Source organism: Anguilla rostrata, chromosome 15, assembly GCF_018555375.3.
Source record: "Anguilla rostrata isolate EN2019 chromosome 15, ASM1855537v3, whole genome shotgun sequence".
In the NCBI taxonomy this organism is placed as follows: Eukaryota; Metazoa; Chordata; class Actinopteri; order Anguilliformes; family Anguillidae; genus Anguilla; species Anguilla rostrata.
In genome coordinates this window covers 13,445,952-13,464,131 of record NC_057947.1, presented here as the reverse complement: position 1 = coordinate 13,464,131, position 18,180 = coordinate 13,445,952, and the positions used below count along the sequence as shown (strand labels likewise).

Here is an 18,180-nt window from a genome sequence, read left to right as displayed (position 1 = left end):
ATGAATGCCAGCTGTCCTGAAACTTTACACCCTCTTACATGACTAACATTAAATTAATTTGATGAAACACCTCCAAATAGCAATGGATTTACGTTATCTCAAGTGAAATACGATCCTCCCAACAAACAACATAGATAAGAAAATGAATTTTGTTGAGTACAACATGGCAGTGCCAACATCTGAGGTACAAACCATAAAAAATGCTTCATTTTAAGTAATATGACAAGCAAGAGAACAAATGTTTTGGTAGAAAAACATCATGTGCTTTTATTTAATCAGATTGTCAAGCAAACAAATGGTAACACAAATGCTTTGATCTTAAGTCAGCCACAAGAAACTGAAAACTGTACACAAGATAGAGGGTAGAGAGCAAACTGTGCATCAGGCAACATACCACAGGACATTTCTTCCATTTCCACTGCTCTTGAGTGGACTGGAACATAATCCATACAAATTATTATCAAAAATATGTATTTTTACGGGTATTACACATATTGTCACAGTGTGTTTGTAATGTTTGGTAATATGCAGTTATCCTCTAACACATAAGGAAATGAACCATACGTAAAATGTGGCCATCTGTAAAAAATCCTCAATAGCTTGATGGAACCAGAGATTCACATCCTGACATGTTGCTCATGACCTGCTGTTCCATTATTTGACCACAGGGAAATGGTTCCCCCATACAGTTGGGTATGTGTTGATTCAAGAAAAATTTTGTCTTGAATAGCCATAAAATTGACAAGAAAGCATTTGTGTGTGCGGTGCTGTGTGTGAGTGTGTGCACGCAATGTGATTTTGAATGAGATTTGCCAATATACAGTCATAAGGCTGCAGACAACACCCCCGCGAGAGACTAGCTCAGCGATTTGGCTGTTGGAGGGCCAGAGGATGAGATTATTTAAATGACTGTTCACTGCATAAGCTGAGCCATCTTTAGCGTGAGGGTGGTACAAACTGCAACAACACAGAATCAGCCATGTAGCAAATCTCTGCCAGGATCAGAGATGAGCACCCATTGGGTAGAACTGGAAAGGGCAGTGCAGGGGGGAAGGGGAGAGTTGGTTGCAAACCCATGTCCCCGGTTGGGCTCAGGACTCAAGCTCCTTGTGGTTGGGGTCGAAGCCCACCCAGGAGTCATTGAGGACGACCACGCTGAAGTGTTCCAGCTTCATATCCGGATGGCTCTCCAGATCCATTTCCTCCACGTCCTCCATCACCACCTGCTTGCTCTCTGGCGCTGTGACGACCGACGCTATAACTGTACCAGGGGGCTGGGTCACCAGCTGCTGCCCGCCCCCTGGAAGCGTCACCACGGAGGTAGCCCCACCCACCAATGGGGAAGGGAGCGTAGACAGGAGCTGCGTGTCCGTGCACACCACTTGTTGGCCTGCAACCTCATTGCAGGGGACAGTCTCCATCAATAAGGTAACCGTCTGGGAGGACGGAATCGTTTGTAGGAAGTACTTGGGATGGACTGTAGTCATGGAAACATTCTGGCCGTCTACGGTGGTGGTCAGAGGAACGGCCTGGAGCATGAGGGACTGTATGGACTGGTCTTCAGCCAGAGTCAGGGTGGTGGGTTCTGCAGCTGAAACTCTGAAAAGGAGAACAGGAAGTGAAAGAAAGGTCAGGAAAATAAACTTCTCTGGCCCTGAATTATGATCTGAGTCAAAGATTATGAAACAGGTGACCCTTAGATAAAAGGAAATATCCTACAAATTACTGACTAATAACTATCCATTGCCAAAATTATGAACAAAATTATTTCATACTATTGCACATTTTGGCTAAAACAAGTAAGACAATTCTTAAGGATCTGCAGTAGTGTTTTCAGATTTTCCCATTTTACCACCGTCTAAAGAGTTAATACACTTAATGCATGTTTTTGAACTCTTTTTTTAGGTCTGGTTTCATAGTGACTCAATAGTTTCCCAGAGGTCCTGAAACAATAGAACAGGGCTTGTTTCCTTATTTCCCCAGTCTATAATATGAAACTGAATCTGTGCAGTTTCCAAGTTCCTCTACTTGGATTGTGTGTATCTGGCTATAAGAATTTCAACATTTACTCACATCACCAACATTTGCCTTTAAGACACACTGGCTGTCTGAAAACAAAGATACCATTGCTACTCTATCGTCAAATCTCATACATGTGGAAATTCAAGTATTATATCAAAACACATTTAATAATTCTGTACTAATAACATGAATACCTGTATATCATAGCACCCTCATTCTATAATCACCATTCACCATTCGCTATTACTGTACCTAAAAGGGTCAACTGGCACCCCCTGCTGGCTGGCCCCTGTTGCCTCTCTCTCCTGCACACTCTGCAGGTTCTCCAGCAGCTGCACAGTTCTGAACACGGATCCGGTCTGACCCGGCTGCAGCGACTGGATGTTCTGCAGCGTCCGCAGCATCTCAGCCGAGACGATGGGCAGGTGCTGCTGCTGGATCAGGCCCAGGGGTCTCACTGCTCTGGTGGTGCTGCCACCGTCGCCCTCCGGTGGCCGGAGGACTGTGCCGGGCTGAGCCACAGTTGAGCCAGGGTTTCCTTCAGTTCGTTTGGCCCTCTGCTTCCCTCCTCCTCGATTCGAAGGTTTCGGGGCAGGGTGGGGCGGGGAGGGGTTCTCTGACAATGTTTTCTCCTCAAACAAGTGATCATGTTCAACCAACAGATCGTCTGTGTCGATCCCCACCAGACTTTTGGCCATCTCTGTGAACTGGTACACCAACCTCTGGCCTTCTACTTTGGCCAGGATCCCACGCTGGTAGTAGTACCTGCCATGGCAAAATAAATCAATTAATAAACAGATTCAACAAGACTGATTCCTGTTTGCAACATGATACAGTCTTATTCACATGCAAGTCTTACTTCATAAAACTTTAACATCAACTCCTGTAAAACTCAAGGGAGTGGCTCATAATTGCAAGTGGGCTTGTAAAATTGGGGAGGCACAATTTGGGATTAATCATTCTTTTTTTCAGAAGATGAGGATGATGATGCTGTCGAATATGAGGTTAGCGACTCACCTCAGTGCTCGGCCCATGGTCTCATAGTTCATGTCTGGCTTGTTTTTGTGTTTGCCCCACAGGCGTGACACGGCCTTGGAGTCCACCAGCTTGAAGATGCCCTTCTCCTGATGGGTCCATTTGATGTACTTCGGACAGGTGGCCTTGTCCTGCAACAGAGCCATCAGGAACTCCCATAGGTACATCTGGTGTCCTGTTTGCAGGGGACCAGGCAGAAAGAATCAGTTACCTTATGTAATAGACAGATATCCAACAGGTACAGTTGAGCTGTGTTTAACAAGGCGTGTGTTCAGTGAACTATGTTCACTGCTAACAGCTGTCATTGAAAGATTTAAAATGTACATTACAATTACTTTACCAGTTGCTGAGATTACAAGCTACAAGTGTCCTGATGGGACCTGATTTGTCTTGTTATGGATATTTATTAAGGGGATGTGGTCAAAACTGAGAAGACTGATCTTCAGCCACCTCGTTCCTTTTGACGAGCTCAGTAAATTATTTTATAGCTATTCAATTGTGTACATGCATTAATGCTTTCCCTTCATGCCATTTAAAATTACATGAAAATATGTGTATTGCAGCAAATTTGGATTTTGTTGGTCAATTCGGATGTTTATTTAACCTTATTACAAGTCACACAGGAAGACGGCATTACCTAAATAATGCAGATGCAATTCATGTAAGTTCACGCAAACGTTTTGTTCTATCCACATAAGACATAACCAGTTTTGCTTCCAACTCTTTCACACAGTGAGCAGTCACATTGTACCTTTTCCCAGCCTGTTTCTCTTTTTCATAATGAAGTCAGGAGCTGGGGACTGGGATTCAGGCCGCTTCCTCACTGCGACTTTCACAGAAGAACACATATTTAACAACAGCGCATAGAATATACAAAAGAAATTATAACCCAACAAACTGCTACCATGGCTTTCAGAGTTTACGTGTAAAACGTATGACTTTCACACAGCAGATATGATTTTACATAGCAGTACAATAAAAAGACTATCTCAAATATTAATCTTCTTTCAGAGTAAGGTAATCTAATATTTAAAAGTAAGTGTGCTTAGTTATCAGTTTACAGTTTGATGATACAGATACTAAGCTTAAACATACAGCACATGGTGGGTAATAAACATGCCAGCATTTCCTCAATATTTCTCCTCCTTTATTTATGCCACTTCTCTGCGCGCACTACCTTTCTTCTTTGATATGTGGGTCACTCCCTCAGCCCCAGAATCGGTCTGGATATGGTCGTGGAGAAATTCACTTGCAGAGTGTGACATGGAGGTGACCGGGGAGCTCGCAGTCCGCACAAACACATCAGCTGCAGGTGAACAGACCAATACTGTGGGTTACGGGGGCAAATAAACACAGGAATGAGTGCGAGAACGCAAGCAGACTTCCTTAAAACTGTATTAAAATCCTCAATGGAAGAATAAACTATAAACCAGGACTTTGTCTTCTCATTGCTAATGTTCAATTAGCAAAATACATAAATGTGTACCACCCACCATGATAACAGTTCATTTGTCATGAACAATATTCATTTGTCTCAATGATGTGTATTTTTTTGCTGATAAAAATATTAGGAAGGCCATAGAACCACAGTTCCAGCTGACACTGTCTGGAGACGAGACAATCTACCACCTGTCCAGGCAGGTTCTAGCCCCTTGGATCTTCGACAACTCCGACTTACGAACACTTGGAGGTCAAGTTAACAATTACAATGTTCTTTGCCTATCTATTTTCTTTAATCGCCCTCTGTTTTAGTTTAACGTGCTAAGCAGTAGAGCATGTTAAAATAGCTGACTGAGGTACGTGATTAAAATTTGAGAGTATGTGTTCACTTACTCTCAAATTTCAATCACCTACCTCAATCTGCTTTGAACTTTGTACTTGTTCATATCTATACATACAAGTGAAGCTTACACAAAGCAATGACTGTGGATGAGGTTGTCTGCATCAGAAGCCAACGTGGCATGGATCTGGTGTGGACTGGATACATTTGCTGAGACCAAGGACCACAATGGAAATAAGTCTGTGACTTTTTGTGCTATCCTTGATAATTTTAGGATGCATGACTTGCTGTAACATGTATTTTAATAATTGTCAAATAAACGAAACTAAACTAAAAACCTGCCGCAGCATCGCTTCGCAATTTATCTATATTCTATATTTTGGGCTTGCTACACAAAACAGTGAAGTGTTTGTACATATACAGTACACTTGCTCTAAAATGCTGGAAGTATATGGTCTGACATGAACTGCTTGGATGTATCACCGCTTTGATGTATTTCGTGTATCCTTGCTCCCACCAATAATGGTGTAGAACAGCACATACAGTGTTTTAATACATAACTAATATACCGAAGAACAAGTCTTTTAATTTCAATACTGCCCTGGCAGAAAAGAAATTACATTTCCAGGAAAAAAAGGCAGTGAGTTTCTATGTGATTTTGTGGAGGACAGGGTGACTTTGAAAATGCACATCAGAATGCTGATCAAATAAAGGCCTAGATGTGAAGGGGAGAAGAGCAATTACCGCTGGTGAGATGCAAATATAGGAAGCTGAATCAAAACTTTAAACTGATGCTCCCAGCTCAGTGTTTGCAACAAGGGTTTTAGGACACCAAAAGATTATGTTCACAGCACTAAAACAGCAGATTATGATTGCTGATGAAATCCTTACCACTATTGCACTTGCTGTTCAATACATGGGATGATATTGGGCGATTTATATCTAAAGTATAAATTGTTCACCTTTATGATTGCACTGATTTTTCAAAAGCAGACTCTAGTCATTTTCATTATTTGACGTGAATAATGGTAACGCCGTCATGAGAAAGTTTCAGCAAAATTAATAAATGTAATGTAATGACACAAGACAATGAGAGTGCAAATCAATTGCACGTCATCATTTTTTTACTCCAAACACTCACGAAGGCGTCTTTCATCAGAATGGTCAGGCGAGTCCATGTGCAACAGCGCCTCCGCAACTTCTATGGCGTCCTCGTTGTCATCCTTATACGAAGCCTCCACTAGAATGAAGAACAGTGCGTTATTGAAAGGTACAAGTACAACCGAGAACAGCAACAACTGGGACAAAGAAATTTGTGTTTTGAATAAGAACATACAGTGCTAACAGTAAATAAATATGCTACCTGCCACCCAAAACCACTTTTTGCGAAGGAAAACATTGCTCTCGTGCAGTGTAAAATCTGATTTGCTGCACATGTCAGCAGCAGCACTGCGGTGGAACTTTTGTAGCATACGCGCAAAACTGACGGGCACTTACACTCCCACCTAATAAGAACTGACAGCAGGCGAAATCGATTTATTATTTTTTTTGCAAGAGCCGAAGGGGCACCCGCCAAACAGCCATTTTCACACAATAATTAACGTCTGTGGACGCTATATTTTGGGACGCTTAACTTAAACGTCAGCAGCCCACAGATTTGGTGTCCGAACTACAGATATTTTTGTTTTAACTTTCATGCAACTTTGACTTTGTAACTTATGTAACTTCCATTGCAAGCAACATGATTGCCTACTACATGTTCGATAGGTAGCTAATTTACCACTGTGACAAACGCCAATAATGCTGTTTTGAGTTGGTAAACGCTGAATTAAACAAGGAAAAGATACACCGTTAAGTAGTAGTTACCTGCTTTAATTAGTAGATCCATTTCAAATCCCTTGGTTAACTGATGTTGCAAGTTTCTAAAACACTTATGTAGTTACCTAAATGTATTTAGATTGATAAAAAACGAAAGACACTTCTCCGAGATAAAGCTTTCACGTTCTGACTTGGCGTAAGATAACATGGTTGTTCGCTTAAAAATAATTTTGCAAACAGAGTAGCCTACTCATGCACTCGCTGCGTACTGGCAACATTGCACCGAACGATATCTAGCAGTCTATTAACCTAGCTAGCTAATTAATTTCAGTTCACGTAAGGTTTACATTGAAAGTTCACAGTACAGTTAAAAGTGATGGATTCGTATGTTCGCCTTCATTTCCGGTATAGTCGGCCCAAGTACTGAAGCAGAAGAGGCGGAGTCCGGAAAACCGACACAATACTCCAGCTATTTCCAACCAACTCAGCAGCCAGTCAGGGAAATTGAGGAGGTGGTTTCCATGGGTGTGGTTAAGTTGTGGTCACGTTATGGGGCATTTGATTGGATGTCATGAAAACCATTTCAAATTCTGTTGTTGACCGCAGTTATGATTTGTAGAGATCCACTTGTACAGTAGAGGATCTCTTAGATTTCACTTTTTAAATTAAAACGACGACATTATAAAAACGCATTCAATTACGCAACATGTATAATATATACTGCATACTGTATTTAAAAAAAATGTTTTTATTTATTTAAAACTATTTGCTTTCTTATTTATCCGACCTTGTTTGTCTGCTGTGTTTGTTGTTGCACCACTTTCTCTACTGCTGCCGTTTACCCTAATTTTTATCTTGATTTTAGTTTTGTCCTTAGGTCTTATATGTTTTTTTTATATCCTTCAATCACCCTGTTTTTTCTGTCTTTTTATGTACAGCACATTGAGTTGCGCCCGCTGTCGGAAATGTGCTTTATAAATAAAGTTTGATTGATTGATTGATTGATTGATTGATTGATCTAAAGGATGAATATTTAGGCTAGTTTATGTATTGGTTATTAGATAAACTGGTGGCAGCTAATATGTAACAATATTAGGCTGAAGACACGCAGAAATACGTCAGGTATTATGCATTTAGATGAACACAAAGTATGCCATTCACACGCGGATGAACATGGCACACAGATAATTTCTCTTTACATTTTACTCATATTAATCTTTATTTGAGTAAAGACGTGGTCTGTGTCACTGGCTTTGTAAAGATGATATTTTTGTGGCTACCTCAGATTTGAGGTAGTACTTTAGGATTTTAACAAGACTAAAGGTTTATCTAATGGTTACGAACACACTGATATTTTGAGGGTAAAAATTATTCTTATGTTGAAATCATGAGATATGTTATTTCAGGATTTTAAAATGTGACATGAGATATGACAAATGTTGATGACAAAAATAACCTTTCTTCATATAATGACCAAAACCATTGAACCTCCTTTCTCTAAGCATGTGCCTGTGTGGTTTAGATCACGGTGTATGATGGAGTATCAGTTACTGCTGATATTATTGCAGATAGTGCTGACAAACTGAACTTTCAGAAATTCACAGAAATTTCCAGATAATTTTTCTGAGGCTCTTAAGTAGGTGGAAAGTACCAAAAAATATTAAATAGTTATTATACACCATGCCAACATATGAAATACTTTCAAGCAGGTGAAATTTCGATTTTTAATACTTTCACTTCCTGGATTTCTGCATATTGTTGGTTTGTAGAATGCATTCTATTGGTTATTATTCCTTGTAATATATGCCAATAATAGACTGGGGCTGAGGCTAACTATGGCAATAGAAAATAAAAATGGCAAATAAAAACTCATCAGAGAGACCTGATGAATCAGCACATCTAAAATCCAGAGAAAAATGTGAGGGTGGGGAATATTGTGTTCTATTAGGAGGAGTTACCTGTGATGCTGACATCCTCTCCCACCACCAGCTCCCTTGCCATCTCCATGGAGGCAGGGTGGAGAACCTCTGCGGCTGTCCGCTCACATGAAAGACCAGAATAGTCCAGAACATGGGCCCCCGGCACCTGCTCCACAATCACGGCAGGGAAGGCCAGGGAGTCATCCAGCTACAAGAGGGACAGGGATATCATTTATTTATTCATTTATGCATTTATGTGCGAAGAGAACAGATTGAAGTGGCAGTGATGGCTTCATTTCTGACCTTTGACGTGAGTGTTCGTGTTTTGATGTAACAAAGGGCGATCGTGCTTCGAGAATAAGTACGACCATTTTAGTTTTTAAAAACTGAGAACGCTGCATTACCATGCCAATTTTTTTTTTGTTTTTGTCAATTTTATTCCCTCCCAACATTTTATTAATTAGTATTTTTGTATGATTTTAATACATTTAAAATATTTAGAATGTTTTAATAATAAAAACATTTAAATAAATAAAAAATCAGTCAGGAGTTCAGATTGACTTCATATTTTGTGTCAATCTCTTTCCCTCCCCTGAAGCACACAAAACTGACCTCCCATTAGTACTCTGAAAGAGCCCACATGACCTCAGGCACTGACTACCAGAACACTGATCTCAGATCAGCACTGTACAGGGTATTAGCAAAAGAGGAAGTGATGTAAAATGCAACCTTGAAACAAGGTAACCTTAGAACAATCCTTACACTCAAGGCAATGGAAAAAAGAGTTATACAATCAGCAAATAGACTGTGGCTGTTTTAGCTGACAGAATGTGGAAGAGCAGGCTTTATACTTCCTGTCCCTGTCTTTTTGCTTGCTTGTGTACAGCTCAATATCCTCACTGTTTCTCTACATTCATTCTTTGTGGTGGTTTAGCCCAAGACTGGTGTGTAGTCTAAATGGGTTGACAGCAAATGTTTGGCATTTTTGAAGTTCCAGCAGGCACATATATACAGTACATGTTCACGTACATACAATGCTGCAAGCTCAGACATCCACTGCTGAAACACCAATATATATGTATACTTTACAGATCTTCACACAAATGTAGATGTACATACTTTGATCTTGTACCTACACTATTGATGCACTCAAAGCCACGTGTATGCTTAGCACTCACAATTACTACTGACATGTTTCACATTTTATACATTTTATATACATATATAAATATATATATTTTATATGTCTCTCTAAATTTAATTTAGTGTACTTTTTCATTTTTGTCTTGCAGAGAAAAAACTTACATTTTGGTGTGTGCGTGCATACGTGAACACATGCACACTTGCAATGGAAGACAAGTCTGCCAGATAAGGTGACACCCTCGCACACTAATGGGTGTGCATGCTTCTGTTTGAACAGCGTGACTTCAGGCACCCTGGCCTTAGTCTGCTGGTCTTGCTTTGTTTCCTGTGATTACGAAAGGGCATGTTTACAATCACTTGATTGAGAATGCAGGCAGGCACTCACTTCAGTTTGATAGTTTGCCAGGTCATTTTGAGGTTGGAGGTTCCATATTGATGGAAATTCACTCTCCTCTCACATGAGAAGTTAAAAATAGAAATCTAATTAGTTTTTTATTCCTTGAGCTTGTTAACAATATCCCCGATGTTGCCTCAAAGTATTACTGATGGTATTACACATACAGTATATTTTAATATATTATTAAATACGGTCTGATACAAGCACATTTCGGCTTCCTGTATTGAATGCTTTATAGTGAATGCCTGATACATGGCTGTTGAGCTTCAGTATGTAGGGCATGCATTTTTAGTTTTCATGTGCTGCAAAAACACTATAAAACTATTCCTGCACGGTAAAAAGAGTCATTTGATGGTGCATCGCCCCAAAAGGCCTTATATTTGCTTCAGAGGTACTTTGATGAACTTAACGTATCACACCATGAAGCAATCCAGAGCAGACATTAAATCTGCTATATACACCATGTGTGAAAGTACTTTTCACCTGTAACACTGCCCCTGGCAGACAGCAACCTTTACAGAACCACAGTGTAGCATGAGCAGTGATGCTGCTCACTTTCAAATCTACTTTCAAGTCACTCTGCTTTGCTTTGGATCTGGTGTGTGTTACAGAAATATTTTTTTTTAAATTAATAAATGAAAATAAAAAACTAAACAGCAAATGACAACTGACAATGGCACTCACAGAACTCTGAAATATGCCCCTGAAGTGTAACACAGATCATCCCAAGGTTAGTCCAAGGGGCTATGCTTACTTTTGGAGGGAAAGAGAACTTTTAGAGCCTTTCCCTCCTGCCAGGTGTCAATGCACAGTAGCAGAGACCTCTGCTGTATTGGAGTGAGGTACAGTTGGCTACTGTATGAATCTGTGATGTCATTCTCAGGGCAGAGACCATTGGATACCCTGAAGCCTTTCTCCCTCTGGTGAGTGAGTATGAAAACAGGCAGAGTGCAATAACAAGCCACGCTCCTGGCTGATAATACGGGGAATGACACTGGAAAACCCAGGATATCCCCCTGGGTTCGTCTCCATGGCACCGAGCAGACTGTGAATATCAGTAACCGTGCGCGCACGCACTGGCGCTACTGCGCTGTATTTGATTATAACTGCTTGTTACCAAGAACACAGGACTACAAAATAACATCAACAGGCCATTCAGCCAATCTAAGCTTGCCATTTTCCAACAAAATAGAGAGTATCCAGCCCTGCACTGGGACTCTGCCCCTAAGGTCTCTGCCTCTATACTACACAGCTTGTGAAGCTGCTCCACACATCAGAAACTGTGTCAAACATAAGCCTTGCCATTTGTGCGGAATTTATCTTTAGCCAATTTCCACCCATGCCCCTTTGTTCATGTGAGGAAAAAAAACAAATTTCCTGGACCCAACTAACTTTATTTTCCCAGCTTCTTGTCTTTTAGTGAAGTCCTGCTCCTGCTGTGGACTGATGGCTGTGAGAACCTGTTGCCTGTATAATGATGGTGTTTGAGCGTGGGTCAGTAACCTACCTGTTGCTCGCTGTCCATGCACGTGCTGGCAAACTCGAAGACGATCTCCCCCTGCCCGACTGCAGTGGCCATGCTGATGCTGTCCCGCTGGGGGATTAGCGTTTCATGTCAGGACACTTGTCTCTGTTTCACTATTTTCAGTTTCTGTTCGCCCACACAGGGACCCCTGTGTCCAATCCCTCTGCGTTCCAGGTCTCACTGAAAAGCGCGGGCAAAAAAAAAATCCAAAAATAAATCCTTCAAGACAGTGAGTTTGAACAGTTGTGTGCCATCTTCGCCAGACTGGGCCCAGAACGCGTGGTGAGTTGAGGAAGAGGATGGACGAAGAACTATTCCAGACCTGAAAATGTAGAAAGGGAAGAAAAAGAAAAATGTTTCACTTTCTTTCTCTCTCTCACTTAGAACTCACTATCCTGTGAACAACAGCGGCATTCTGCCAGGAGAAGCCCTCCCCAAGAGCAAAGCAACAGGCTGTCGCTTAGCCCAGATCACATGAGATCTGCAGCTGAGGACGATGTTCCAAACAGCCGTATGGGCGAGCCCAGCTTCTTGGAGAGAGAAAGCCTGTTTAATGGTGCGCCTGTTTGGGAAGAAGACTCTCCCCCCTCCCCCCAACTCTTCTGTGGGTGTTCCTGAGCTGCTGTGGGGGTCTGAGGGGCTCTGTGTACGAGCATCCCCCCCCCCCACCAAACCCCCCCAGGCCGCGTGCGCTCTGGCCCGCCCGCCTCCTTATCTCCAGCTCGCAGCTGAACACTGGGGAGGAAGGAAGCTGGCCCGACCGCGTCGCGGGCAAACAAGAGCGCGCTGAACACGCAGCTGCGGCTCAGAAACCCGGCAGCAGCGCCGCGCCGCGCAGCCAGAAACAAACGGCTGCTTTCACAACGGAAACGCCGCACAGCGAGACCAGCGCCTGCCGCTCCTATAGCTGCCTTTTCAGTTTCTGCGCTCCATGATTCCACCTCACTGTCTGAACGAGGACTTGACAACATTGTTGGGAAAGTTACAGAACTTCATAATTTTGATAAACTGATTTTTATCCTGTTATATACTGTAGAGCAAATACTAAAATAATAAAAATACTAAAATGTCAATCTTAAAGCTTGCTTCTACATGCCTGATAAATGCTCCTGCCCAGAAACCACACAAACAAGTAGTGAATCAGAGTTTACAGTGCATTACATTCACTTCCTCAAAAAACAGCTCTGTGCTCATGCAATGTCATCAGGACTCAAATAAAAACACATTTCCATGGCTTTCTGTGACTCTCTGCCTAAAATGCATAAGCAAGAGTACTGTCAGTTTAATGTAAATGATAAAGGTTTCGTGTTCTGTTTTACTGATATTGTTCCTTGATTACATCCAGCAAGTAAGAAAGCCAGTTCAAGACATCCTGGTGATAAATTCTCTGTCATAAAAAGGCATCCTGACATTCGACTGCAGATCTGAACCACTTCCACGCACTTCCTCAAAGCGAGCACAGATGCGTGAAAGTAGGCGGTCTGTTCACAGGCTCTGGCGTAGGTAAACAGGTTAGATTATCTCCTCGGTTTGCCCTTTGGAACAGCGGTGTTTGCGGTGGGAAGCACCCCCGTACCTGGCTCCTTCTTCAGTCCCTCGCTCATTTATCGCCCATTCTCACTCTCCAAGCAGGCAGCATTTGGGCAGGAGAGAGGCAGCTGCTTTGGTTAGAACTAGAAAATCCTGTTACGCATACTGTCTTTGCATCCCTCCCCCTTCCCCCCGCCCCCTCTCCCTTACCTCACCATTCCCGCCCCGGTGTCCAATTACACCGCATTCACACAGCAACCGCAGGTTGCCAACCAACCTGACAGTCAACGGCATACCTGAGACTCCTGTGCACACCTTTTACCCGCATCATGCACAACCCCCACCCCTGCCATCTGATTTCTCTCCTCATTGGCTGTAAACAAGCCAGAACATGTTTGTTTTTTTGCCACACATGCAACATGCACTCTCCATTGGATGGAGTAGATCCCCTACATGTTGCAACTGAACCAATAATAAACAAGTGCTGCATTGTGCACTAGGAGAAAAACAACCTTTTTTTTCTTGGTGACCGATCTTCTGGAAGTAGTGGTGGGGGGGGGCTTGCATGCGTGCATGCTGGGAAGGCAAACAGAGGTGCGCCTGAGGGCAACTTCAGCAATCTCATCAGGGCTTTAAAACATGAGTTTAGACTACCAAGTTCAATGAACTCCTGGATTCCACTAATGACCTGGTTGTAGACTTATAGACTATTCCTCGATCGCTGCTACTGTGTTAGTGATGTTCCCAGACATCAGTGGTCTTGTAACCTAAAGGTCACAGGTTCGATTCCCCGGTTGGACACTGCCCTTGTACCCTTGAGCAAGGTACTTAACCTGCATCGCTCCAGTATATATCCAGCTGTATAACTGGATTAAATGCAAGTCGCTCTGGATAAGAGCGTCTGCTAAATACCTGTAATGTAATGTAAATATGAGCTCACTGCTGATTTTGGTGCCAGTGATCCCTACTGTCTGTCCCTACAGTCAACCCTCCCTGTCCATGATGTTGTGTGAATAGTCTGGACTTCCGAACTCACTCAGGACATCACCCCTGGTCTTTTTTAGAATATTCTGCTGTCTGTTGGTTTTTTAATTTTAGTCTTTGCACATTCCTGGGATTACCTTTTGGAGAGACAAGCTGTGGTTTGGCATCTTCTTTTCATTTCTTTTGTGACTGCAGTGTGTCTATGTCTGTAACATAGTTTTTTTTAAGGTAGTCAACATTTGTCTTCAGATTAGACATTGCATACATTGCATTGTTGTAATTAATATCAATCTCTCTGATAATTGATATTCAATTCAATTAAATTTTATTTGTATAGCGCTTTTAACAAAGGAGCTTTGTCACAAAGCAGCTTTACAGAGAACCAGCCCCCAAAGAGTAAGCCTAGGGCAACAGTGGCAAGGAAAAACTTCCTGACTGATAGCAGGAAGAAACCTTGAGCAGAACCGTACTCAGAGGGGGAACCCATCTGCCGTGGGCAGGCACCGGTTTGTTATGGAAACTTTGATAATGAAATAAAATTTATTTCACATGTAGGATAAGTGAGGGTTTTAACTGTTGATACATTTGTGTTCGGTATTCAGAGTGCTGAACATTAAATGACGGTGTTAGCTGCTAAAACTGCTTGATTCAGAAATTAAACATATTTTATCCTGACTTCCCAGACAGCAAACATGATTAAACCTAACAAATAAATTTAGGTTTTCCTTCTGCATTGTTTACAGCCTATTTACAACTCAATTGTGCGGAATTTTAGTTTTTCTTAATTTATGGGTTTCCCATCAACAATTTAGAAATGTGGAGAAGAAAGTTATCTGAGGTCTTTCCAGCTTGTAGAAAGACAGATCGATAGTTTACTTATAGATTTATTTATTTAGGAAATTAGATTGTACCCACAGTGCCAACGTTTTTGCCCAAGGCTTCCTGCCGTTTCATAAACCAGCACATACACATTTCAAGCTTCTGCATTTCCCGGCCTCGTGTCTGTTTTGCAACAGAAACCGGAAGGCACATGTGAGCATCATGCTAGCTTTAGCACATTAGCATTCTGAAAAACAATACGGCCTATAACTGTGCCATGTATCAACAGCATGTTCCACAACTCCATTCATTCTTTCAGAATATGAACGGTCTTACTAAAATAATGCAGTTTCAACACACATCTTGAACTGCCCCAAACCAGGCTGAATGGTCTGATGTCTCCACTTTCTTAAATTTTACTTTGTTTTGCACAGTAATGTCACTGCTGCAAATGACTACTCCCTTCAAATCGAGATGAAAATACATTCATTCCATTCAATAAATTCAAACCACATTCCATTTGATCAGATTTGGCGACACTTAACAGTTGGTACTTAACAGCTAGGCAGATTCTGAGTGGGTGAGATAGCCTGGAATTTTCAAGGCAAAGTTAACCCAACTATAGTGCAGTATGGCCGAAAGTCAGGCTAGGCTAATCATTTATCTATTAAAATTTCTTGTTTTGAACAGCACCCCCAAAATTTGAAAAACAGAACATGTATTGCAGAACACCTCAAACCTGATATTAAGCAGGAAAGTCTCTTTAAATGTTTTGACATTCATCTGACTTCCTGTAGTAATCTATGGACTCTTTCTGTTAATATTATCAGGCATGATAATTCTTGAAAGCATTTTTTGAGGGAGTCGAGCTTTGCCCTGACAAGTAAATGCTTTTTAAAAAATCAGACAGGAAGCAGAGCCAAATTCACGGAAAACCCATCTGTCAAAGATGTGCAGGCTACTATCTGTGATGAATTTTTCTTTAAAAAAAAACTTCACAGTAACACCATTCCTTAGTGGTACTGTCTGAACAAGATTAGCCTTCTTCCTCTCTTTTATACTAATAACCACGTTTGTTTATTTTACCATATTATTGCCATAACTTGTAATATCAATATTAATACTGGGTGTGTATTATTCCTGCATTGATTTTTTCATGTGAAGAAAGTTTTACAAATATTCAGATTTCTTCAGAAAGAACTGGGTATCAATACCGACATTTACATATTTTACTTCTCTACAATCAACCAATATACAACTAACTATTACTACAATCATTAGATATGTTGGTATTAGTTGTAAAGTTGTTTAATTAGTTACCAGGAGTCACCAAATTAAACAGGAGCCAGAATGTTTAACAGTGTGACGACGTAGCCTAGCCACATTAGCAAGGTGCCATTCACTTACAGTAAGTTGTTCATGACAAAAGGCTTGCTTTTGCGTGGGCTGCAAGGAAGTGGAAGATAACTTCTCCTTCTCCTCCCCCCTTATTAGTGTAGTATTTAGCGACATTCAGAGCCTTCAAACGTAACTTGTGTGTGCGTTTGCATATCGGCATCCTCATGTTTTCCCCAGCAGTCGGCCATTTGCACAGTATTTCAGGTAGAAATGTCAGGAAACTACACACACAACGGTACATAGGATTGGTTTACATGTAACACTGCCTCCTCCGATAATATCCATCATGTACAAACACAAGTGGCCAACAGCCATTTCAGCAAAGTGTGTGATTTTCCATTCATCTCATGATTTTGGGCTATTGTACTGAGCCTTTTTATAATAGAGCCATAAGTGGTCAGACACACTGCCCTGAATGGTCTGCATTTTACTCTGTTTCAAAACCACGAAGCATCTCCACTACCCAGTCTGAAACAATGTGTGCACATGAATACGTTTTCACTGTGTGTGACTGTTGTGTGTTTGTCTATCTGTCTATGAAAATGCAAACAGCACATGTATTTTTGAGATAATGGCTCCTATTGATTAGCTGGCCTGAAAAAATGAATACATTTATGTAAAAATCCGCTGGTTGCATGCAAATGACCAAATCTGCACAACAAAAGAGCCATAAAGCAGCTCATTTCAGCTTGGCACGCTTTTTACCTCGGTAAGAGTAAGCAAGAATCCAGTCACGCACTGTTGATTGCTTCAATATTCCACTAAATCATATTCAATTACACTGTATATTCCTGAAATATCAGTTATGGTCTATATTTACATTTTTTATATTTTGCTGTCCAGAAAACGGTTGTACTAATCTAGTTTACTATGCAGATTAGAGTTAACATTTTACAGTGGTGAGGCAGTCACTTAAAACATCGGTGATAACAATAGCAATCATTAAAACTGAATAAATAGGTCAAGACACTTAGACACAGCAAATGATACAAATCCAACACACAAAGAATACTGTTAGAAGTGCTACACTTGTTCCTCCATATATGCCCCTCATCTCTACAACTGGAGTGTCACTGGAGTAACGGGGAAGCACTTTGACCTTTGTGACCAGGAGCTACCTCACACAGACCCTACCTCCACAGTTTTGCTCATGTCTGTAGTACAGAGAGAGTAGCACCACCCAACACAAGGTTCACAAAGCACCAGCTTCGTAACATTTGTTGTAAAGCAACTCCCTCACCTGAAAACCAGTCATTGTCAAACGACAAGTAACTCAAACTACTTTCACTCTCAGCTGACTGTGACTGACGGTGTTCACAACACGCCCCAAAGTGTAGCTTCTGATATATTTTTTCAACATATACTTAAGACATTTCATCCGCATCTGTTGATACTGAGCAAAAAACATACGGTACCTTCGGCTTGTCTGCGGTTGGCGGAGCTCTGGAAATGCCAGTGAAGCTGGGTAAAATGGCCACGGCTCTTTGGGGAAGTCTTTATGAGTCATGGGGTGCATTCTGCAAAGCCACACCCATATCTGCTGTGGATGTGTGTAAATCAGCCTGTTAGCGCTCTGCGCCGCACACCTGGGAACTGGTCTTTCAATAAGGGACAAAGGTAGGGCTTTTATCTACGCAGGGAGGAAGGCAAACACGCAGACACAGCAGCACACGTCACAGAACTGCGATCACCTGTACACTTTATCTCAGACTCATGCACACAATTGTCCTAAAACTGCTTGTCCATTCGCCTGATCTTTTTTCAGTTCCTGCTTACATTTCCTCTGATAAACATGTTCTAATCTGTCATG

At 41.5% G+C, this 18,180-nt stretch overlaps 1 protein-coding gene across 9 annotated transcripts; it reads right to left on the bottom strand.

Moving 5' to 3' along the window:
* Positions 1-241: 241 nt before the first annotated feature.
* LOC135240939 (ETS-related transcription factor Elf-1-like) lies at positions 242-18,085 on the bottom strand. Of its 9 annotated transcripts, none has more exons than XM_064310999.1 (9): positions 17,786-18,085; positions 11,622-11,961; positions 8,614-8,782; positions 5,979-6,077; positions 4,235-4,384; positions 3,809-3,886; positions 3,040-3,232; positions 2,275-2,787; positions 242-1,599 (listed from the first exon to the last, which is right to left on the bottom strand). In XM_064310999.1, the coding sequence occupies exons 2-9, from the start codon at positions 11,691-11,693 to the stop codon at positions 1,092-1,094; spliced, it is 1,782 nt and encodes a 593-aa protein (XP_064167069.1). In that variant the 5' UTR covers positions 11,694-11,961; positions 17,786-18,085; the 3' UTR covers positions 242-1,091. The 9 variants fall into 9 exon arrangements, with proteins under 9 accessions (XP_064167069.1, XP_064167071.1, XP_064167072.1 ...); XM_064311001.1 differs by having other exon boundaries at positions 3,809-3,880; XM_064311002.1 differs by having other exon boundaries at positions 4,235-4,363.
* Positions 18,086-18,180: the final 95 nt, after the last annotated feature.

Bases quoted from the DNA above. Each gene is read 5' to 3' on its own strand.
- LOC135240939 (XM_064310999.1), bottom strand. From the start codon at position 11,693: ATGGCCACTGCAGTCGGGCAGGGGGAGATCGTCTTCGAGTTTGCCAGC. The intron at 8,783-11,621 runs GTAGGTTACTGA...TCCCTCTTGTAG, and splicing joins GCATGGACAGCGAGCAACAG to CTGGATGACTCCCTGGCCTT. The intron at 1,600-2,274 runs GTACAGTAATAG...TCTCCTTTTCAG, and splicing joins GTGCCAGTTGACCCTTTTAG to AGTTTCAGCTGCAGAACCCA.